This window comes from Triturus cristatus, chromosome 10 (assembly GCF_964204655.1).
Source record: "Triturus cristatus chromosome 10, aTriCri1.1, whole genome shotgun sequence".
NCBI lineage: Eukaryota > Metazoa > Chordata > Amphibia > Caudata > Salamandridae > Triturus > Triturus cristatus.
In genome coordinates this window covers 616,798,033-616,823,457 of record NC_140593.1, presented here as the reverse complement: position 1 = coordinate 616,823,457, position 25,425 = coordinate 616,798,033, and the positions used below count along the sequence as shown (strand labels likewise).

The window sequence follows — 25,425 nt, the reverse complement described above, 5'->3', positions numbered from 1 at the left end:
AAAAAGAGTCGATATTTTGAGGAATTTACAAGATTTAGTCAGACTACTGATTGTGTAGCCTTGAATCAACTGACACACATGCAGCACTAAGCCGGTATCAACCCCATAATAGTTAGCACTTGTATGTTGTGTGAATATGTAGAGGGATGATGCATACTCCATCGGTTTTTTTGGCATAAAGCAACTTATACAGGTGTGTGTGTGTGTTCTTTCACCTTTCCTCTGTGTGTAATGTGCAAGGGAACCCTGCATTCCTGCTCTTTTTTTGGGGAGGCGAGGGTTGTGGATGTCTGTCAGTACCCATCATTTGGTAGGCTCGGAATAGCATCTTGTTTACCAAAAAGTAAACAATTTACAATAAGTAAAGTTACAATAGTCAGCATGGTATGCATGACTGATCATGGTCATGACTTAAAAACCCCAATAGAACGGATTTTGAGTTCATTTTATCCACAATTGTGTTTGGAATGAGTGGTATTGGGAACCACAAAGAAACAGAAGGCATGTATTGTGATGGACTACATTTTTTCAAGATTGATTTTTTGAGGGGTCTTGGAACTTTGTGATACGTGTCACACCAGAGTGATTCCAAAGTGATTTGTGGGTTTTACTTTTTTCCCTTACGTTTGCTCAAAATGTTACCACATATTTAGGTGGATAGATAAACTCTTGGGGTCTGATTCACAAATTGGATTTTGTAATACATAAAATAGTACTGCACATGTATTAATTACTACAAAATGCAATCCACAAACCTACAAGTGGAAATCTCCACCTCTCCTGTCTTCTCTTTGGGAAGATTCTCACCCAAGTAACTCTACTACTTAGAGGCCGATTGCGATGTCGTCATGAAAGGCTCCGAACGGGATTCAGATTCTGCGAATCCGATTCAGTACCTCTGTTCCCGACCGAATCGGTCACTTTTCCGGACGACCGAGTATGATGCAAGAAAGCCATGCAGGCTGTCCGAATCGGTTCTGAATGAGATACAGGCTGCCCGAGTCATTCAGAGCCGAATAGTACAGCCCAATCGAGACGGTTTCCGAACGAGTGAGTACGATGACCTATTTGGACATCTGTTCCGAAACGGTTTGACCGAGACGAAATGGCTTTGGGAATCGGACTTTGGGGGCCCGTAGCAGTCCCCCCCTTCACCCATTGGCCTCCGGATGGGACCCGTGGGTGTACCCAAGGTCCGCCCCCTTCCCAACCAAGCACAGTGTGGCAGGAATCATGGGGTGCCTGCCACTGGGTGCAAGGTTTTCCCCACCCATCCCTTTTTTCCAGTGTGAGCCTGTGTTCTCGTTCGCAACACAGGTCCCATTGAAGTCAATGGGAGTCCGACCGAACCGAGTCCGTAAGCATCCTGACACATAGTAACTCCCATACGACTCCCCAAATACGAATCGTTTGGAAAGCATTCTTAAACCGATTCGGTTGGAATGCTTTCCTGACGACATCGTAATCGGCCCCTTAGTAGGAGATATATCAGGACTAGGGGGAGTGGTTGAAAAATGGTGAATACTAACTACTAAATGGGAGAGGTTTAGGCAGGGACTGACACCCAAACACAAAAGAGTAACCCCCATTGCTATAAAGCTATGACAGCCAAAAAGGACCCCAAACAGTTGTAAATGTACTGTAGCTCATACCTGCTTCTCTCCGTTATGACTTCCGGGAACTAGGATGTAAGAGTCGCAGGGGCAACCATATCAACTACTTCAAGCTACAAGAGTGCTTAGCAAAGCAGTGGTCACAAGCGAAGGGTCAATGAGAAGACCTAGTGTTGGTAGAGCCCCAAACACTGCATGTCCTCCTGTGGTGGAACAAAACCGATTTGTATCTGGCCATGGCCATTACCGAACATGTTACCATAAGTGAGACACCACATCAACTACCTCGAACTTACAGCGATACAATTTGCCACTCGGGCCATTTTCACTCTCTATCAAGGCAAACAGTACTGATCAAGATGAACAACATGAGTGCAATGTACAACATCCAGCAGCAAGGGTGCCCGGATGTCCTTACTGTTAGAGTTTCCAAAAGATTTGGTATTGTACCATTCAGAATCACATTCTACACCTAGGGGAGCCAAAAGAGACCCAAAAGAGTTGTAAATGTACTCCAGCTTAGACCTGGAGTAAGCCCTGTACCACATATGGGCAAGCGCTGGTAATGCAACACTCTCCCATAGAAAATAATGGATGCAGGGACTCAAAGTAGAAATCCATAAGAAATAATTTTAAAAGAATTTAATTTATTTTGATTTTTTTAAATATATTTTTACATTTAATTTAATGTTAAAAAAGTATTTTGTGGTTAAATATTTTAATAAAAGTTCTAATTTAAAAATAAATTTAACTTTGTTTTTAAAATAATTACATTAATTTAAATTAATTCTATACACGTTTTGTAATTTATACATAATACATTGTAAACACTTTACTTTATGGTGGATTTGTTAAATACCAGCATTTGTAAAGCGCACAGCTACCTCCGGAGAGGTGTCCCGGCGCTTGGGTCCGTCGGGAAGATTAAGCAAGTTATTGCCCAGAGTCACAAGGTGCTGGGCTAACCTGATGCCGGCGCCGAGGATCGAACCGTGATCCCACGTGTTCCGAAGTCAGCCGCCCTGGCTGCTGCACCACACCTTTTTTTGGTTAAAAAACATGTAAACCATAGCAAAGCAATTAAAACAATTCATCATCAATAAAACACAATTCATTAAAAATAAATCACACAATAGACCACATCTCAAACTGCATATATTACACAATAAAGTGTATAAGCGACACTTAAAACCAGTGCATCATTCTAAAATCATTGCGTTCCTCATTCTGACCGCAGTGTTTAAAAAGCAAGCAATATGATGTCAGGTTCTGACGTCCGGCAGCATCTGTTGGAATAGTAGATAAGGCCTAGCTTGCCTAAAATTCCAAACTGCCAATTTTGGCTTCAGAAATCTCCAGTGCATGCAAGAATAACAAGGACATGATAGAACAAAGTTCTTAGCGTCTTGAATAGATATACATTCACATAAATAGCCTGTCTGCCTCATTAACGCATCTCTTTGGAACTCGAAGCAGATGGTGTATTAAATTGAAACTGAAACAAGTTCACAAAAAAGATGGCTATTTGACATCCCATAACTGCAATACGGTTCCAAAGAAAAAGTAGTTTGAACCAATACATAAGATCTAACACAAGTAAAGGCCAAGGTTCTAGATTTGCTTTCATCCTTCCTTAACGTCAAATAGTCTTTCTTGACAATGATTCTGCATTATGAAACTGTTCAGGTCGTCCTAGTTTGTGACAGCAGTCCTTGACATAGGTTTGCCACTGGATTTTATTGGCATAGCTAAGACTTAAACCGTCTTTAATGATTAATCTGTTAAACTCGAGTTCATTCTTGAGCCAAAGGAATAGCTACAAAGTCAAGGGACGAAGTTGAATTAATTTTGAGAATAATACAGTTTCTAATTCTTCATGAATGCTATTAGTAAGCGCTGGAGGGCAGAAAAAAAGCAGACGCTTTAGATGCCTATTCTGTTGTTTGCAGTTGCAACAGATTGGTATACCCCCAAATCTCGCTGCCATAAGAGGCTATGCCCAGACACTTGGCCTGTTAAATATTGAGCACAGCGACAACGCATCTATACCCTAATCTTGAACAAATTTGAAACCTGAGGCAATGCTTCTACCACAGGAATCACTTCTGGCGCTAACCAAAGGGGGGCAATTAACAGAGAAATCAAAAAGAATCCCAAGATAGGGAAACATCTTCACTTTACTGAGCCCGTTACCTTGAATACAGTGAGTTCTGCTCTTAGTATTATTTTGGTCAATTACTATGATATTAGATTTGGTCAAATTGGTGTTGAGGTCAAGGCTGTCTATAAAATCCACAAAGCTGTTCAGGCCTAAAACAGTTTCAAAAATCAGGACATCATTGTCGGCATAAAGTAATACAGGCGCTGCCTGGCGGCTTACCAAGGGTAGATCTCCCTGCCATTGGTAAAACCTTGTCCAGGTTATTAACATACAAAGCAAATCAAAAGGAAGCTAATATGCTGCACTGTCTAACACTCATTTTCAGAGCAAGCTTCCTTGTGCCCTCTCCCTAAGGGCTCATAATGAACAGAAGCAGTGATGTCCATAAGTAGGTTATGTTAAAAAGCAATAATGGATTTGTCAATGAATCAGCCAGTTCATCTTTTATGTTTTTTTGTAAAATCGAATGAAGAGAGACAATATATCACATATACAAAATGCCTAAACTCTAGCGATTAAGGTTTAAAACAAATGATCGAAATAAAGTGTATACAGGTATGGCAGGCAGCGGTGCAGCAATACTTATAATTCAGCGACAGTGGCAACTCAGGAACATATTTTCTGAATAAAGTGTGCCCTAAAGATCAAACAACAGTACACTCAGCAAGTCGTACACCCCAGTGTGGGATGGTACATGGTTTTGTAAGCTAAAGCGTTCATTGCTAAGTGATATTTGTATAGGATATCCTACAGAATTACAACTATACAGACATCAAAAACCTCAGAGGGTCCGCTGTGATACTATAAATTAAGAGCTGTGGGCATCCTGAGATGTGCAACTGCATTCCACACCTCGGAGTCTAATCCTAGCAACCTTAGCGTTCCCTTATCTTGAAAGGTAACAAAGACCTAAGGTACCCAGGACAAAAACTACGACTAGAAGGTCACCCTGCCATAGCGTTCCATGATCTTACTGCCGCTTTAAGGAAGGAGCATATCTGAAACAAACATCAGAGTTACCTTATAGCTGCAAGCAGCATAACACGTCCCTGCACTTCAGCACTTTAAAATACTTTAAAATAGACTTCAAACCAAGTAGAGAAAAAGATCTGAATAATGTACAGAAGAGCATAAAATGCATCAGGGATTCGCCGAGGAATCTCATTGCAGTGATCCCAGAGACAATCTGTTTGTCCCAAAAACACAAAAGCCACCACTTAGTACCTGCTCTGGTGCGGAAGTGAGCGCTTTCCCAGTGTGTAAGATCAAAGGTTAGGTACAGTACGGGCTCATCAAGGGCTGAGATCATAATGTAATCTCTGATGGAGCGTTTGTTAGATTCAGTGAGTAGTCTCTGCAACTGGCTACGTTCCTAGAATTAAACTGTAACCATCTACTTAGTGTCTTTGGTAAGGGTGGAAGGTGATTCAAACATGTCGGGCAGACCTAAATCTTTTAGGGTACTTTAGACATAACCCAACCAGGGGATCAACAGACCCTTCTCTATTTTGAGGCAGTCCTGTATTGGCCCAGATCATAATCCATAATAAAAACAGGGCCAGCTTCACTTGCACTGAGATGTACGTTAAGCTTAACTCTTTGTGGATAACAAAGTGAGGGCTAGTAAGGGGAAGACGGAGGAGCATTCTACATGTATGATTTTCCTGTCTTTAAACGGAGAGTATTGTAACACCCTCAGATCTCTGCCCCGTACCCATCTGCTGGAACAAACTGAAATTTATATATGTTCATTTGAGGAGAGATGGTCCCTCAGCCTACAATCTGAGGGAGATTAAAAATTGGTCCTGCCGACCTTCAGGCATAAATGTCGCATTTGTGACTGCCTGGAACCTGAGGAGTCAAAAGAAAACTCCCAGGTAACAAAAGCTATTGACACTGCTCAGCGTTTAACTGTTAACCAATAGTTTAAGAATGTTTCTTCTTCCTGGCCCACACGCCATGATGTGAGATGTCACAAAATTGGTGACTGAATTTAGTTTGCTCATAGAGGTCACAGAGGACTCCACCAATTTACTAAGTGCTCTCGGGGTCCATGCCATAAGTACTGTGTCATCTGCATAGAGTAGCGATGGTACGTGCACATTCCCTATGTTCGGGACATTGCTTGTCGTACAGACCAATTAAGGACTCTACAGATGATCAACAACAACAGGGCCAGATTACAACCCTGACACACTCCTCTGGCTAATGGGAAAGAATCATACAATTTTCCTGATAAGCCAAATCGGACGTTAGTGGCTAGGTTCTCATGCAGAATATGCAAAATGTTCACCAGTACAACCTCAACTGCCAGATCTAGTAACATCAGCCAAAGTGTAGTGTGATTTACGCAGTCGAAAGCTGTCAAGAGGTCCGCAAAGGCCAGGGGACAGTAGGCATTGTCTGGCGATAGTATACGTGCCAATAATCAAATGCAAGTTCAGGCACTGCTCTACTGTACTCAGCCCAGGTCAGAACCTGTATTGATAACAAAACCAAATGTTATTTTGACTCACCCAAAGCCTCATATGGATAAAAACTCCCCTTCCCAAGATCTGAACTTTGCTGGAAAGTAGGGAGGTAGTATTTAGGGGACATGCGATTCCCTTTTTGAAGATGGGAAAAACGTTTGCGAGAGCCTACGAGCATGGGATCCTATTACACAACAAATTATTGAATGCATTTGTAAGTAGGGACCACAATTTGGCTCTGGGGCTGTACCACCTTGGCTTTGCCTTGTAGCCTCCACCTCCTTCGATTAAAGTGATGGACAAGTTAGGTGATGTATTCAGTTTATACCAACATGACTCTCCTTGATTCTCCACTTCCATTAGTTGATAAATAGCTATAAAATGTCTAACCGGGAACATTCCAACTCAAAAGAGTTGTGAGGGGCATCCCATTGCCTGATTTCTTTTTAACCATGTTCCAGGCCACCTTGCTATTCTTAGATGTTGCAGCGTTTTCTAGGAGTTCCCAATCCTTATTGTTCAGTTCCGCCCTCCTTGTCTGGAAGGTATGTGAGTTATTCTTGAGGGGTGCACAAACCGTGATGGGTCTCTAGGTTTGGCGTTCCTTAGCCAGCGATTCGCTGAAGAACAATGTCTATCGAAACATCTTGGGCACACCGAATAGGCTTCAATAAACTACTCTTAATACAGGAACTTGACGCTTCATAGTGGGCTAACATAACTTCACCACCCATATGAGCCGCACAGATCAAAAGTATATCTAGGTGCTTCATCGAAAGGGAGCTGAGGGTGTCCCCTGGTTCCTTCAGATACCAAACAAGCCTTAGACCATCATTGGAGGGCTGCGTAGGCAGGATAGACTTAAAAGGCTTTTTGACCCTGAGCTCTGGAAAGTGCCCTACTATGTCTAAGGCACTGTGGTCCCCCAACTCTGATTCGAGAACAGCGTCCTGTGAAAATCAGGGCGAGCGTATGGACTTGTCAATTCCCATCCCTAACATAATGTTCTAAAGCTTGGTCCTGTTTATTCTGTCAAAGGCTGAACTCAGGTGCATGAACCCCAAATGAAGTGAGCCAGGGTTTGCTCTGATATATTTAGTTATGAGCAGATCGAGATTCAAACATTAGTCCACCATGCCCTTCCTGGGTTGAAAACCATATTGGACATTAGTCATGACATGGTGATCTTTAACCCACGTGATCAGTCTGTTCAATAGCAATCTTCCTATCACCTTGACCGTAGAGTCAGTCAAGGATATAGGGCGATAGCAATGTGGGTCATCTTTGTGGCCCTTTTTAAAGAACGGGCCAATAATAGAATTAGACCATGAAGATGGAATTCGATATCTGTTGGTGGTGTTATTGTAAAGTGTTAAGAGCGGCGCCCATAGGTCACCATTGGACTTCAATAAGGCCTCCTACTTCAGCTCAGATGTTTTTTTCTTGATGGCTATATTATAATGTTCATGGCAGCAGATAACTCTCTTTGTCCATGAGCTTTTCTTTTAAGGCTTTCAAAAGCTTTGTGTGAAAGGGAGCAAGAGTGATCAAACCATCTCCATGGAACTGGGGCACTGAAACTGGTGGCAGTAAGAATGAGCCTCACCTTGTTGCAGATGTCAACAAAAGATTTCAAAATATGTTCATCCTGGGCTCCGTCATTCAGACAAGTTTAAAACTCCCTGGAACATTCACTGAAAAACTCATAATAACATTGACTGGGAATAACATTGTCCCACGCAATTCTGTAGCCCTGATCTTTAGTGATTCCTTCAGCACAAAGTGTGACTGTTGGTTGTAGAATAACCCACCCAGGAAAAAGTGGCACATAAAAGATTATGATCGCTTATGGGATCCCAGAATACCTCAGAATTCAAGAGATAAGGGGCTAGGCCAGAAGAGACAAAGACAAATTTGATATGGGAAAAAACCTCTCCAGGAAAAAGTAGGCACAATCTGGGTGGGTTTCTTATCTGCACAAATTATCTCAATGAGGACCAAATAAAAGTTACTCGGTATGGTATTTACTAAGTCACCCATAATGTCTAAAATGTTGTGCAACTGGTAAATATGACCAGTTACAGGCCTCTTGAACAGGGCAGGTGTTACATAGTTGTGTATTAAACACACAGAGTAACACTACAAAAATATTTCCCTTTATAAGGCAGTCATGTTTTTCCAACAATCCTCTTAAATGAAAAGCACTGGCATCTTGAAACTGACTTGGGGATTAGAATTATAAATATTGATAAGCAAAATGATACAAAGATTCCGAAAAGAAAGACAAACTGCAAGTAAATTGGGAGAACCCATGTTCAGCTGTTTGAGGCTACAATCTAAACTTAAAGAAATTAGCAGTAAGAGCCCCCCCCCCATTAGCTCTACCTGAGCTTGTACATATTGCCATGGTAAAACACACAATTATAGCCATGGGTGCTCGCAAACATTTTCCCAGGGGCCAAAAAGTTTGGTCTTTTGTGTGACCAAGGGCCGCACTGAGTCAGCAGGGGCCCTAAAGTGGGTGTAATGGATGAGAAGTATGGATAACTAGTGGCTGAACTCAGTTGCACAATGTGAAACCAGAAAACCTGGGATGAATCGTGGGTTCTCCACTTGACCAAATTGTGTGATCCTGAGCAGTTGTTTTATTTCAGTGCCATGTTTTCTTCATTATCACATATAAGAGGACCTCGAAATACATGACTTCAGGATGCGTGCTGTGCAAAACCTTATCCTGTGTTTGGATGTTATCACTAATGTCATTGTTGTCAGGGTGGTGTGGGGGGGAGAATGAATGTTTCTAAATTCATGTACCATGACTTAAAAAAAAACAAAAAACTTCTGAATGCACTGCAATAAACTAATTTACTAAGGTGAAATAGTTCTACAGGTTAATGAAATACACTTTTTGAATTTTGAAAAGACTCATATTTTTACACGTTTGCTCTCTCTGAAAATGAAGGTATTCCTAAAGTTAAGGGCCTAGTTACTTCCTTTTGTTTAACTGCAATTAACCTTTACACAAGTACTTGCTTTATATTACATTTTTTAAAATGTTAGTGCTGAGTTGAGTAAACAGCACTCCAAAGCTGCTGCTGCCCAGGGGGCCGCATGTAAAGGTCACAAGGTCTGCATGCGGCCCCAGGCCTATACTTTGAGTATCACTGATTATAGCCCTCCAGGAACAAACTGTTGCATATCTCCCAAGTTTTTTGTATGCAGGATCAAGTTGTTTCAGAAACAAAATCCACCCAGTATCATCCTTATTTCTAGCTACCCCTGCTACATTCCAACATAAGGTAATGAAGGAGTCCCGCTCAAATGAATTGCAGGGTTGCCTGATGAGGACACCACTGTCATCAGTATAAATTCCATGTAATAGTCAGTCATTGTCATTAAAGGAACTCCGGGGCCAAATCTGTTACTGGTAAGGATGCTAGGGGTAAAATCCTTGACTTGTACTTCAGAGTGAATAGATAAAGGCATTTCATGAGACGCTAAGGAATTGATAAGAATAGCAGGAGGCTTGAAGAAAAAAAAACCATGGGAAGTGAAAAAACACCTGGACAAGGTGCGCGTAAATTGGATATGTCCAAAAACGAAGGACCAGATGTGCAGAAATTGTTAAAATTCACAATGATACAATCACCGCCCACAGTTTTTGCTGGCTTGTCTAGCCAGTTGATCCTTCGCACTAGATTAACACCGTTAAATTCAAATTGATGCTAAGTCGCCCCTCAAACTAATGGAAAACTTTGTTTTTAAGCTGCAAATAATGTTTAGCTCCGTAGATTTTATTGGCGGGGGAGGGGGCACGTTGGCAAGTACAATGACATAAGTTGTAGCAGCCGGTGGCAAGGCAAGGTGATAACTATCGGAACAGAGATCTCCACCTCCTGCGACTAATTTAATACACCTCCCACCAGCATTGACTCCTTCAGTAGGAGGTTGTAGAGTCCAAAGATGATTTGAAGAAGCATGTGTAATCGCCCCACTACCTAGTCGAAGCCCAGTGTTGTGAGCAATAAATGTTTTAGGTTTGAGGCTAACATGATGGGTATTCTCTAGATGAGCAAAAGTGTTCTGCAGGCCACCGGCCTTCAGGAGTGTAGGACCCTGCAAAGAGGGGGTCCAATTTAAAATGAGGCGTGGGCCCCTCACAGAAATCAAATGGATGGGCTCGGGAATAACATCAAGCTCAGCAAGGGCATTTTCTAATTTACTAAGCCTGTCATTGCAGGCAGAAAAGGAAGAAATAGTTAAGTTTTCCAGCTTATTTAAATGTCTAGCAAGCAATTAATCCACAAAATCAGGTGTCAAAGCTGTTCCTTTTGAAGACCCAAGGAATGTCGCCACCTTTTTTTTCCAAGGGCTTGAGTGAAACAGCCAGCCCTACTGGGGGAGCTTGGTGTAGAGTGACTTCCACAATATGTGAATTAGCAACTGGGGACATTTTAGAGTCAGCCTTAACTTTAGGAGCAGCCTCTTCAAATGACGTACCGTGAGAAGTACAGTCAAACTGTTTAACAAAGGATGGTCCTAACCCTAGTTGTTCTTCTACTGATATAATCTTGTTGGGTTATATCTGCAGAAATCAAATAAGTGCACTGGAGGCGACTTGCGCTTTCTTATGTCCCAGGACTATGAATGAGTCATAAAGGAACTGCAGTGGATCGACCCTACAGTAATAAAGGATCTCTGGCGGGCAACCAAAGAGTCCAGAAACAGTAAGCGGTCACAATAATGCTCTAAAAAGGGGCCCCCTTTGAAGTATCAAGCAAACAAACATTTCGAAGTGAAAAAATAACACTGTCACTTGTGGTGCGGAGAGAACTCTGAAAACAAATGCTCAGAGGCTCTGAAGGGCATAGATAGGCTTGCCTTTGGACCGGTCATTCCCTCTGCAGTGATCCTAGGATTCGTAATCCCTCTGCTGGTGTCTGTCTGAAGTTCTTTGCGCTGTGGGACCCCTCATGCGCTTAAAAACACAATGGAGAAGGGGCGTCATCTGGCTGAGTCCGTCTGAAGCTCCATGCGCTGTGTGGGACTCCTCATGCGCTTAAGAATGGAAGGGAGAAGGGGTGTGATCTGGTTCCACCTGCCCACTCTGCCGTGATCCTGTCACGCTTAGCCCATCTAAAGTCCCCCCCTCGTAACTCCCGTTATACATTCAAAATAAATATGCGAAATTAAAATATAAAATTTAATTTGCAACCATATTTAATCGAAAATATTTGTCTTTTTAAAAAAAAGATTAATAAACGTTTAAAAATGTTCCTATACTTTACCATAGAGAAATCTCCATCCTGGTGGCAGAGAACTCCACCTACATATGAAAAGTTCCTAGTGGTAACTTTACACTCATAAATCTGGCTCCACCCCCTGTTTCACGGGGTAGAGCTATGAAAGTTCTACACTTTATAGTAAAGTTATGCTCAGAAATGGTGAAAAGCCAAAAGTAGTAAATTTACTACAGAATGTAAGAGCATATTTTACAAATGTAGATTCCCTCACATCTAACGTTACATTTGTGAGTAGGCCAGCAAATGTATAATTGTATCCTCTACAGAACAGCCATAACTTTGATTCCGGTCTTCATGCCTTTATTACTGGTATCGACACTAAAAACATTGAGAGAGAAACGCTGCATTACTAGGGAAAAGTGCTGAAATTGCTGAACACAAACTGACACTAAAGAATTAGCAGACCAAGAAGAAGCTGAGTTGGCACAGATTTCCAAAAACATAATTCGAGATAATGTCTAGGACCTTAGCATGATTTTGCACAAAAATGTTCCCAGGGTATCCTTATCATACTCGAAGGCAGAGTCCATATCGCACTTTGAAAGGCCCCCAAAATACAAATGCAAACTCAAAAAGGTCAAGGAAACAGCCACAATCCATTTAAATCCTGCCAGCTTCAGGGTATTTGACTATCAGTGCGCTTCTGGTAGTAAAAGACCATCCACTTGATCGAAGCAGTTTCAGGCACTCTGCAACAGTAAATTACTCAACCTCAAGCCAGAAAGCCTTCTGCTAAGGACTTAGATCTAATATTGAAAATGAATTGGCCTAGTGGCCCCTGTGAAATATTATTACCAGGAATTCAGGAGTGAAAATGTCTGTACAATTTGTCAAAGAAGACAAAAACATTTCAAGTGAGATGTAGGTTCATACAGTAGCTTTGAAAAATAGATGAGACTAAGAGATTAGTCCTCCTTTACTGATGATAGATCTGCAGTACAGTTACTGCTGGTTATACTTGGGTATGAAGCATAGCATGAGTTGGTCAGATGGCCCAATCTACCTGAATGTAGTCACATAAGAACTTACAAGATACAAAGGGCACAAGGTGTGACCGAGAACAAGAGCATGAGTGTGAACTTTGCTTACCAGCAAAGTGATTTGGCTCCAGTCCTTTACAGCTAACACAAACATAGGGTCTTGGTGTCTACAATAATTTTAAACACAAGGCAGCCCATCTATATGGAGTGTCTGTGGCTCAAAGAAGAGAGAAAAAGACTCCTGGTTCTTAGTTGAGGCTTGGACCTGTCTGTAGCCAAAGAAACAATTTCTACCTATGCCACAAAAGATGAAGCAGATGCATAAAGGCATTTTCAAAACACCCTCCTTTAGAACTTTGTACATTTTTGCTGGGTCTGTACTTTTGTGAGCCAGTTGCGAATATTTATACTATTTCTGTATCTGCCCTGTGTGAGCAAAGCATGTGGTACTATTGTCCCTATCAAATGTGTTTTGTACGCGAGGTTTGCAGTGATGTGTAATCTCTTCTATATCTTCTATTTTAGGAAGGATTTGGGGGGGGGGGACTTACAATGGTGCTGCCCTACATTAGTATTTACTTTGTCGTGGAGATGTTAAAGCACCCAAAATACCACACTGTCAGGCTTAAAACCTCTTGTTATAGCGCCCTGATTTGTGTTCCAAACGCCCTCCTCCTTTCAGGATGGCCTCCTGATAGTAATATGTAGAAACAGTTCAATTAGTAATGTTGGTGTGGATGTTACCTTCTGTAAGCATAATGTATTGTATCAGCAGGCAAAGCATGTGCTGCACTGTTTGCATCTTATGCAGTCTTTGTGTAATAGAAGCTGGCACGTGACTGCCCGCACTGTCTAGATTCCCGTCTGAATGATTTTCAGTTTTCATCCTTCTACATGTGACATCTTTCAACTAATATAAAGTCATAAGAAAAAACGCTTAAAAACTGTTGTTGTTGTTTTTTTACTTAGACATTACCTACCAGGAGGAATATTTTGCATGGGAGTCTCCGGGCATCGGACAGTACATGACATCTATGGCAGTACAAGGCCTAGCCTTCCTTCTGCTTCTCTTCCTCGTCGAAACCAGCATACTTCACAGGCTGTGGAATGTTTGTTGCAGTTTCTATGGGAGAAGGACATGGGTGAGCTGGGGCCTTTGAGTTGTGGGTGTGGGTGGGAATTGTCTGATGTCTGCAAATGGGAATAGTGAATTCTGATGATGCAATTGTGAATAGTTGTAGAGCATTCTGCCTTTCAGCTATATTTGCAGGACCAGTGCAGCAATTATTACACTGTTAGTGTTTGTGTGACATGCATACTTTGTGGTGGTATGATTGCCGATCCTGTGGGTCAAGTTGACAATTATGTTGGAAGAGTTTCAATCCATAGGTTAGGGTTTTATATTTTATAGCAAGTCAGATAGTCTTGCATCAACTGTGTTCTTCATTTAAGCATGGTTTAAAGTGCAGAAGTGCCTCAGTATGTGAGGGAAGCTGGTGCTTCCCCCATCTTTTTAAGTATACATTCACACACAGAATCTGAATAGTACTCCTGTGCAAGAGATAACGCCCCTCAACACCAAGATCGCCTTGTAAGTTCAGTACTTTCAATTATGTCTGTTTGCCCAAAAGAATTAGTAGTGTCCTCAACTGAATTTGTTACCATACTCAAACCCGAGTAATTCACTATGAATGCAGAGTTTGTTTTTCTTACATTACTTGAAGTGCATGTGTGCCTGTGGGCTCATTTGGAAATTTGACAGTCATGTGCTGCACCCCGTAGAGGGAGGAGAACTACTTGTAGGCACTGTGCCCTTCACATCAAATAAACAGTTGCTTTTGTAAATGCTACCTATTTTGCTGGGTACCCTTAAAAAAAGTAGTTTATACAAATCCGGGCTAGTTCATGGGTACCGTTTGCATGTGAAGCAAATGCTTTCTCCTTCCAGTACAAAGGGATACCATTCTGCACACTTTTCCATAAGTTGAGGGAACATGCCATAGAAGGACTGCCTATTTCGAATGACTGGCCCTCAGTGTCAGAGGCTACTCTGTCTTTATTATCACAAAATCCTTTAATACTTCATGAGCTCTACCCTATGTTTAGTATGTGAACTTCCTTCTTATCCCTAAGGCATGGGGTCCTCGTACAACAATTTGACAGGAGGGAACACTGTTTTAGCATTTCCAAAATATTTGAGCTGAGGGTAAAACACACCAACCCCCTCGCATCTTAAGGATCTCTGTGTCTCACCACTCTGTTCCTTTTTTCCACTCACATAATGCAATAGAAAATGAATCTTTGGCATACCTCTCATTTGTTGTCTTTTTCCACCTGAGAAATTGTATTTACGCTATAGGAAGCTGGCTCTTTCTGTGATATATCAAGATCCTGATATACTGTGTAAAGAGTCCAGGAGTTCCCTTATGAGTGGTCAGGGGCTTGCCATGCAATCTCAAAGTGCTCTATTAGGGGGTAGTATGGTCGAGCAGCCTTAGGCTTAACACCGAGGAATGCAAGACACAGTGATTAATAAATGACACACAACTTCAGAAGGAGATCCACACCAGTTTATAACTATACCATGTACCTCTATATATGTTGAGGCAAATCATTCAGGTAAGTACGTTCTTAAAAATAAATTCTTTTCACTGAGTTCTGCAATGTTATACTGTGGAAAGAAGGACAAGTTCTGCAAACAGGTATACAGTACATCAACTTACAAGACCAATCTCCAGGAGTTAAGACAAGGTCCAAGGCAGCACCAGCAGTACACCATCAGCTGCACGAAGGCGGCCAGGTGCATGGTGCAAATCAGCGTTGGTAGCCCAATCCGTTTCAATGGGGATCGGCCACTGTAAAAAGAGGCTGCAAGCTCTGGCTAGGAAGCCAGCTGGGCTAAACCAGCAAGCTTGTTCAAGCCTTGCGATGCTTGGGGACGAGGGAGGAGATGACGTTGGCCCTCTTCTCCAAGGCCCAGGTCTGACGGGTGTAGAGGTGTCAATAGGCTTAGGGTTTTTCCTTACTGTTGCAGTCGCGGTCAAGGGGGTCGGTGTGCATAGGCTGTAGGTGATGTCTGGGAGTCCAGGAGGGGTGAAACCAAGCTGGACTCAAGCTCTGGAGGGGAGGAACCTTGTCGGCACCGTTGGCACACTTCAACTCAGGCCGGATGCGATGAGTGCAGTGGTGGCTTCAGGTGTCTGGTTTTGGCTGTTCAGGAAGCCTTGAAGTCTTCTTCTGGAGTTTCTTCAGAACAGGTCCACTGCTCACGGGAGGTCTTGAGCCTTTTTCGAAGGCAGGCAGTCCTCCCCCATTTCTGGAGTCAACAGCTGCAGGACGGGTCGAATTTTGCACAGTTTTCGGCGAGGGATGCAGACAGGCTGGCAGGGTTGGTACCGGGGGAGGTGGGGTGGCATCCTCTCCTGTGAGTGGGAGCCAGGTCCCCATTCCAAAGGTGGCAGCTTTTTGAAGCTTGCCGGTCCAAGCAGGCTCATCAGCAGGCCATTCTTTGTGTTGGGGTATTACACCCTCTTCCAGAACCGGCTTTTGTTCTAGGTCTCCTGAGTGCAAAAGGCTCTCACCCTAGGAGGTCGGAACAGTGTCTTGGGAGGCCGGCTGGCAGAAACCAGTCATTAAGGACACCAGAGGCTGGTAGGTTTTCAAGGGGCACCTCTAAGGTGCCCTCTGGGTGCATGTATTGGTAAATCCAACACTGGCATCTGGGTGGGATTAACAATACAAGATGTTTGATACCAAACATCCATATTTTCAGTGAAGCCATGATGTAGCTGGGGAACTCATTTTCACCAGTTTCAAGCACATTTTAAAATGGCTTCCCAGGTCACTTGTATAGGCAGGAAAAGGAGTGACTAGCACAGGGGCATATCTGTTTGTGTTGGTATGTCCTCACGTGTAAAATTCAGCACCCTGCCTTAGGGTTGTCAGCGTTGTTGTAGGGGTGACTTACAAATATTACATGCAGTGTTAGGAGACATGACACACAGGGATGTGTGACATGTTGTATTTTCACTTTTGTCTGCACCAAGACATACCGCTTCCGATAGCAGCCCTGCATGTGCTTGGTGAGAGTTCCCTTAAGGTGGCCCAATGCATGCTGCTGCTCAGAGGGACTCTTTAGTACCTCAGGCCCTAGGTAGGAGGGGTACCATTTACTAGCGACTTAAAGAGGGGGCTAAAGGTTTTGCCAATTGGGTGACACAATTATACAGTTTGAAGGGAAAGAACACTTGTACTGGGGGCCTGGTTAGCAGGAACCATTATACTTCAGTCAAAGTTGCATCACACATCAGGCATCAGGGGTGGGAAGTACTGCAACATAAACCCAGTGTTCGAGGCATATGAGCTGCAGATTACACACTTGTGCATAGATCGCCATCTGGTGTTGGGCCCGGATGTTTGCAGTTGGTTTTCCTTTTGGAAAGTCATTGGAAGTCACAAGGTCGGTGATTCCTCCTTTGGATCGTATTGCGCATGGGCTTCGGCTCCATCCTCAGATTGTTTTGTTCCGCCATCGGGCTCGGATGTGATCTTCACGCTCCGGTTCCGAACAGCTTCCAGTTCGACGATCAACGCGCAATCCTCACCCCAATTCACGGTATTGTTTTCGATCGCGATCTCCCCGCTCGACGCGGCTCTCATCGGCAAGAACCTTCGATTCCAGTCGTCGACGACGGCCTTCGGGCCTACCCAAGCTCCAGCCCTAGCTAATCGAAAGGACTCCCTTCAAGAAGTGCCCTCGATGTGGGTCCAAATTCCCCCACACCGATCTCCACGAAGTATGTAATCTCTGCCTCTCCCCTGAACACGAAGCTCGAGACTGTCCGGCGTGTAAGTCCTTCCGGTCCAAGAAAACCATTCCCCACACTCTCACCGGCACCAAAAAAGGCTTCGGTCACGCCTTCGCCTCCGGGCCTAAGCAAGGCCAAAGACACTGCTTCCCACACCGCACCTTCGGAACCGGTAAAGAAGCCGATTAAGCCTTCCCGTGGCTCGAGCTCGAGCCAGCCCACCGTCGGTGCCGATAAACACTCTTCGGCACTGAAAAAGAAAATGGCCTCCGCTTCGACACCGAGCCCCACACCGAAACACTCGGTGTCGAAACCCAGCTCCAGCTCCTCGGTACCGACACCATCTTCGGCACCGACAAAAGCACACAAGGCCACCGGCACCGACACTTCGAAGCCGAAATCCATCTCGGTGCCTACCAAACAATCAGACCTTTCCAAGCATAGTTCCAAACAACGAACCAGCACGGATAAAGCCAAAAAACCAACGGCCCGACGCCTTTGGCGCCGATGGACCAACCAACCTCACCAGAACTCTTTACACCGGATCCATTACAAAAAACACTAGCCAAGGATCCTAAGACCGGACATTTGATGCTCTCCATCAAAAAGAGACAGCTGGAAAAACCCGCTCCGCCTCCACCTCCAAAGAGGAAGGACTCTGCTACCTCCCCTTTCAGAATACCTTCCCCACCTCCACCGCCCCCTCCACCTTCCCCTCCTCCACCTTCTCCGCCCCCACCTCATCATTCCCCAACACCCTCTCCGGATGATGATCAGGGGGATCCGTATGATGACATAGGAGACGTGCCCCAAGATTTACCTACAGGGGACCCCACTCCCACAGGCTCCCCAGACCCATGGGACGATTATAATATCCCTGACATCCCTAACGTCCCACAGGATGATCTCTACCCTTCCAGACCTTCCCCACTAGAAGACTCACTGGGGTTCAACCATCTACTACAAAGGGCGGCACACTATCACGGGGTAGATCTCCATACCGACCCCGTGGAGGAGGATTTCCTCCTCAATACGTTTGACACCACACATAGGACTACCTACATATTGCCTATGCTCAAGGGAGTTATAAAACATGCGCCAGAGGTCTTTAAAGACCCAGTCAGAGCCAGGGTCATTAATCCGCGCATTGAAAAGAAATATAAATCCGCCCCTACAGATCCCTCCTACATCAGAGGGCCAGCACCACTAGATTCTCTGGTAGTGTCCACAGCACGTAAAAGGGCCAACTCCCAAGCGTCAGGCGAAGCACCACCACCTGACAAAGAGTCTAAACTCTTGGACGCATCAGGCAAGCGTACTGCATCCCAAGCTGCCAACATATGGCGTATCGCTAATACACAAGCGCTACTAGCTAGATATGACAGGGCCCATTATGACGAATTAGAAGCCATAATGCAACATCTCCCTGATAAATACAAACCTAGGGCCAACGAGCTAATTCAGGAGTGCAAAACCAATACTAATACCTCCATACGTTATGCCCTAGATGCAGCAGGCACAGCCTCCAGGGCCATCAATACTAGTGTCCTCCTCCGTCGCCATGCCTGGCTAAGGATCTCAGGTTTTAAACCGGAGGTACAAGCCTCCATCCTCAACCATCCCTTTGACCAGGAACATCTGTTTGGCCCAAAAGTGGATGAGGCCCTAGAAAAGATGAAAAAGGATACAGACACAGCAAAATCCATGGGAGCCTTACAATCACACCCTCCCAGGCGCTCCTTTCGCCGCTCTTCCTTTCGGAGCACATCCAGAGGCTACTTCTCCGACACCGCTTCCACCCCATATAAGGCCCCTACCCAGTCCACCTTTACAAGGGGCTACCAAAGAGGCGGCTACAGGGGCAACAATAACAAAGGCAGAGGCAAGACAAACACTGCCCGCTCTGCCACCGCACCTACCCAATGACTTCCCTCCACTCGCCCCAGACCATCCCACTCCGGTCGGGGGCAGACTCCAAAATGTCCTCCCTGTCTGGGCCACCATCACCTCAGACAAATGGGTAACACAAAGAATTTGGTCAGGCTACTGCCTAGAACTAATATCTACCCCCCCCCAAACATTCCACCCAGACAACGCCCAATGTCACAAGAACATCTAACACTACTAAAGCAGGAGGTAATCTCCCTCCTACAGAAAAGGGCGCTAGAACACGTTCCTACCAACCAACGAAATATGGGGGTCTATTCCCTATATTTTCTCATGCCAAAAAGAGACGAGACTCTGCGGCCCATCCTAGACCTCCGGCCCCTGAACAAATACATACACTCAGACCATTTTCACATGGTAACGCTTCAGCAGGTACTTCCACTGCTTTCCCAAAACGACTTCCTGACCACTTTAGACCTAAAAGACGCTTATTTCCACATTCCAGTGCACAACGCTCACAGGAAGTTCCTCAGATTTGTAGTGGACGGCCAACACTACCAATTCAAAGTACTCCCGTTCGGAGTCACAACAGCACCACGAGTATTCACCAAGTGCCTAGCAGTAGTGGCAGCACACCTCAGGAGACAACACATCCATGTCTTCCCATATCTAGACGACTGGCTAATAAAAGCCAGTTCATACAGCCAGTGTGTACAACACACGCATGCCACTATCCAGCTACTTCACCAACTGGGCTTCACAGTAAACCACGCAAAGTCCCACATAAAACAATACCTCGGTGCCACCTTAGACACCTCAAAAGCGTTAGCCTACCCCAATCCTGCCAGGATTACAAGCATTCAGGTTCTACTCGCCAAATTCATGGCACAACACTCCCTTCCAGCTCGAGTGTTTATGCAACTAATAGGGATGATGGCCTCTTGCATCTTCATAGTACCTCACGCAAGACTCCAGATGCATCCTCTCAAGAGTGCTTAGCGCGCCAATGGAACCAGGCCCAAGGTCAATTAACAGATCTGGTGTTGGTAGACGGTCGTACCCATCGCTACCTGCAGTGGTGGACCACCACAAACCTTTCCAAAGGACGACCGTTCCTGGACCCGGTTCCCCAGATAGTACTAACAACAGACGCATCGCTCTCCGGCTGGGGAGCTCATCTATTACATCTCACCATGCAGGGCACATGGACACCTCAACAGAAGTTACTCCATATCAACCATCTGGAGTTACTAGCAATCTTCTTAGCCCTAAAATCTTTTCAAACACAGATTTCAGGTAAGGCAGTCCTAATCCGCACAGACAACATGACAACCATGTACTATATTCAAAAAGAAGGCGGCACACACTCTCCACAGCTCTGTCAGCTAGCACAGAGCATATGGAGATGGGCCATACCCCAGAAAATCTTTCTCCTAGCTCAGCATGTCCCAGGAGTCCAAAACACTATGGCAGATCTGCTCAGCAGACAAACACAACAAATCCATGAGTGGGAACTCCACCCACAAGTTCTACACCCGTACTTTCAAATGTGGGGGCATCCACAGATAGACCTCTTCGCCATCCACGAAAACACCAAATGCCCAAGCTTTGCCGCCAGATATCCACACCCATTGTCCAAAGGAAATGCGATATGGATGAACTGGTCAGGCAGATTTGCGTACGCTTTTCCGCCTCTCCCACTCATTCCACTAGTAGTGCGCAAACTACAGCAACACTCCCTCACACTAATCCTAGTAGCTCCAACTTGGGCCAGACAGCCGTGGTACACCACACTGCTGGAACTATCTGTAGTACCGCACCAAAATTTACGCGCCTCTCCACACCTCTTAACCCAGAACCATGGAGAGATCAGACACCCGGACCCAGCTCAGCTCACCCTTGCGATCTGGCTCCCGAAATCCTAGAATTCGGTTATCTAATTCTTCCCCCTGACTGTATGAACGTCATCAAGGAAGCTAGGGCGTGCTACGCCGCCAAGTGGAAACGTTTTGTTGTCTATTGTCACAACAACACCATCAATCCCCTAGATGTCTCCATTCAACACATCATAGGCTACTTACTCCACCTACAAAGGTGCAATCTAGCCTATACGTCCATTCGCCTGCACCTCGCAGCCATAGCAGCTTACCTACAAAACAGGCAACATCTATCACTCTTTAGAGTACCTGCCATTAAAGCCTTCATGGAAGGCCTTAAAAGAATAATTCCCCCCAGAGTGCCACCCTCACCTGTGTGGAACTTAAATATCGTTCTCATAAGGCTAATGGGGCCTCCCTTCGAACCTCTGCATAAATGCGAACTACAATTCCTAACGTGGAAAACCGCTTTTCTTGTAGCCATCACTTCCCTCAGAAGGGTCAGTGAGATACAAGCACTTACCATTCAAGAACCTTTTCTACAAATGCACCGTAACAAAGTTGTTCTCCGTACCAACCCAAAATTCCTCCCTAAAGTCATGTTCGAGACATATGAGCTGCAGATTACACACTTGTGCATAGATCGCCATCTGGTGTTGGGCCCGGATGTTTGCAGTTTGTTTTTCCTCTTGGAAAGTCTTTGGAAGTCACGAGGTCGGTGACTCCTCCTTTGGATCGTATTGCGCATGGGCTTCGGCTCCATCCTCAGATTGTTTTTTTCCGCCATCGGGCTCGGATGTGATCTTCACGCTCCGGTTCCGAACAGCTTCCAGTTCGACGGTCGACGCGCAATCCTCACCCCAAACCGCAGTATTCTTTCGATCGCGATCTTCCCCACTCGACGCGCCTTCTCTTCGGCACGGGCCTTCAGTTCCAGTCGTCGACGGCGGCCTTCAGGCCTCTCCAAGCTTCGGTCCTGGCTAATGGAAAGGACTCCATTTAAAAAGTGCCCTCGATGTGGGTCCAAATTCCCCCACACCGATCTCCACGAGGTATGCAATCTCTGCCTCTCCCCTGAACACGAGGCTCTAGACTGTCCGGCGTGTAAGTCCTTCCGGTCCGAAAAGACTATTCGGGACCGAAGAGCCAGAAGAACTATGGCGCACTCCTCGGCGACGATTCCGGACGACATCTTCGGAGAAGGCATCGACGCTCCAGAGCGGTACACCGAAGAAGGCCTCGTCAACGCTTCCGAGGCCGACGACTCAGATGTGGAGGACATCACCCCGGCACAGAGGGTCGTGAGTACTGATCCCCCCCCCACCACCCCTGCCGGCACCGAGAAAGGCTCCGGTCACACCTTCGCCTCCGGGTCTAGGCAAGACCAAGGACACTGCTTCCAACACCCCACCTTCGGGCCCGGTGAAGAAGCCAAGCAAGCCTTCCGGCGGCTCGGGCTCGAGCCAGCCTATCCCCGGTGCCGATAAACACGCTTCGGCACCGAAAAAGAAGCCGACCCCCATATCGACACCGAGCTCCGCACCGAAGCAGTCGGGGTCGAAACCCAGCTCTTCGGCACCGATACAACCTTCGGTGCCGACCAAAGCACACAAGACCACCGGCACCGACACTTCGAGGCCGAAATCCATCTCGGCGCCGACCAAGCGTCCGGAGGTTCCCAAACCAGGTTCCAAACAACGAACCGGCACGGAAAAGCCTAAAAAGTCAACGGCCCGACGCCTTCGACGCCGACGGGCAGACCACCCTCACCGGACTTATTTACACCAGATCCCTTGCAGAAAACACTCACCAAGGATCCAAAAACTGGACATTTGACACTTTCTTCCAAAAAGAGACATTTGGAGAAGCCTGCTCCACCTCCTCCTCCAAAGAGGAAGGACTCTGCTACCTCTCCGTTCAGAATATCTTCCCCACCTCCTCCACCTTCTCCAGCTCCACCCCAACCTCATCGTTCTCCCACCCCTTCTCCACACGATGATGATCACGGGGACCCATATGATGACATAGGAGATGTCCCCCAGGACCTACCCACAGGGGACCCCACTCCTTCAGGATCCCCAGACCCATGGGGCGACTACAATATCCCTGATATCCCCAACGTCCCACAAGATGACCATTACCCCTCCAGGCCATCTCCACCAGAAGACTCATTGGGGTTCCACCATCTACTTCAAAGGGCGGCACACTATCACGGGGTAGACATGCATACCGACCCCGTGGAGGAAGATTTCCTCCTCGACACATTCAACACCACACATAGGTCTACCTCCATATTACCTATGCTTAAAGGGTGTTAAAGCATGCGCCAGAAGTTTTTAAGGACCCAGTTAGGGCCAGGGTCATTAACCCGCGCATAGAAAAGAAATACAAAGCTGCCCCCACAGATCCCTCCTACATCAGAGGGCCAGCGCCACTAGATTCAATAGTGGTGTTCACTGCACGCAAAAGGGCAAATTCCCAGGCGTCAGGCGAAGCACCACCACCTGACAAAGAGTCAAAGCTACTGGACGCATCAGGAAAGCGCACTGCGTCACAAGCAGCCAATATGTGGCGTATAGCCAATACTCAAGCGCTATTGGCCAGATATGACAGGGCACATTATGATGAGTTAGAAAGCATAATGCACCACCTCCCTGAAAAATATAAAGCTAGGGCCAACAAACTAATTCAAGAGGGTAAGACTATCACTAACACCTCTATACGCTGTGCCTTAGATGCAGCAGACACAGCTTCCAGGGCCATCAATACCAGCGTCCTCCTCCGTCGCCATGCTTGGCTAAGAATATCAGGGTTTAAACCGGAGGTACAAGCCTCCATCCTTAACCATCCCTTTGACCAGGAACATCTATTTGGCCCAACGGTGGATGAGGCCCTAGAAACAATGAAGAAGGATACGGATACGGCGAAGTAAATGGGAGCCTTAGAGCCACACCCTCCTAGACGCTCCTTTCGCCGCTCTTCCTTTCGAAGTACATCTAGAGGCTACTCCTCAGACACCGCGTCCACTTCGTACAAATCCCCCACTCAGTCCACCTTCACGAGGGGTTATCAAAGAGGCGGCTATAGGGGTAACAATAATAAAGGCAGAGGCAAAACAAACAACGCCCGCTCTGCAACAACGCCTACCCAATGACTTCCCCCCCACTCCCCCCAGACCATTCCACTCCGGTCGGGGGCAGACTCAAACATTTCCTTCCCGTCTGGGCTACCATCACCTCAGACAAATGGGTGACACAGATAATTCGATCAGGCTACTGCCTAGAACTGATATCTACCCCCCAAACATTCCACCCAGGCAGTGCCCAATGTCACAAGAACATTTAATACTCCTAAAGCAGGAGGTAATCTCCCTCCTACAAAAACAGGCAATAGAACCCGTCCCTACCAACCAACAAAACATGGGAGTCTACTCCCTATATTTTCTCATACCAAAAAGGGACGAGACTCTGCGGCCCATCCTAGATCTCCGGCTCCTAAACACGTACATACACTCCGACCATTTTCATATGGTAATGCTTCAGCAGGTACTTCCGCTCCTCTCTTAAAACGACTTTTTGACCACCTTAGATCTAAAAGACGCGTATTTCCACATTCCGGTGCACAAAGCTCACCGCAAGTACCTCAGATTTGTAGTGGACGGACAACACTTCCTATTCAAGGTGCTCCCGTTCGGAGTCACAACAGCGCCAAGGGTATTCACCAAGTGCCTAGCAGTGGTATCAGCACATTTGCGAAGACAACACATCCACGTCTTCCCATACTTAGACGACTGGCTGATAAAAGCCGGGTCATAAAATCAGTGTGTTCAACACACATCTACCACCATTCAATTCCTCCACCAGCTGGGCTTCACAGTAAACCACCAGAAGTCCCATCTCCAACCATCCCACATAAAACAATACCTCGGTGCCACCTTAGACACCTCAAGAGCACTAGCCTACCCCAATCCTGCCAGGATTGCAAGCATTCAAGTTCTACGCGCAAAATTCGCACTACAACACTCCCTTCCAGCTCGAGTGTTTATGCAACTAATAGGGATGATGGCCTCTTGCATTTTCATAGTGCCTCACGCAAGACTCTAGATGAGTCCTCTCCAAGAGTGCTTAGCGCGCCAATGGAACCAGGCCCAGGGTCAATTAACAGATCTGGTGTTGGTAGACGGTCGCACCCATCGCTCTCTGCAGTGGTGGAACACCACAAACCTTTCCAAAGGTTGACCGTTCCTGGACCCGGTTCCTCAAATAGTACTGACAACGGACGCATCACTCTCCGGCTGGGGAGCTCATCTACTACATCTCACCACA

At 45.8% G+C, this 25,425-nt stretch overlaps 1 protein-coding gene across 7 annotated transcripts in view; it reads left to right on the top strand.

Annotated features, from left to right (window-relative positions):
- ABCA3 (ATP binding cassette subfamily A member 3) overlaps window positions 1–25,425 on the top strand; it is a 477,048-nt gene that overhangs the window by 431,995 nt on the left and 19,628 nt on the right. For all 7 annotated transcript variants that reach the window (XM_085632155.1, XM_085632148.1, XM_085632149.1 and 4 more), the window contains one exon: window positions 13,498–13,670. In XM_085632155.1, coding sequence (XP_085488281.1) covers window positions 13,498–13,670 — 173 coding nt within the window. The remainder of the gene's footprint in view (window positions 1–13,497; window positions 13,671–25,425) is intronic.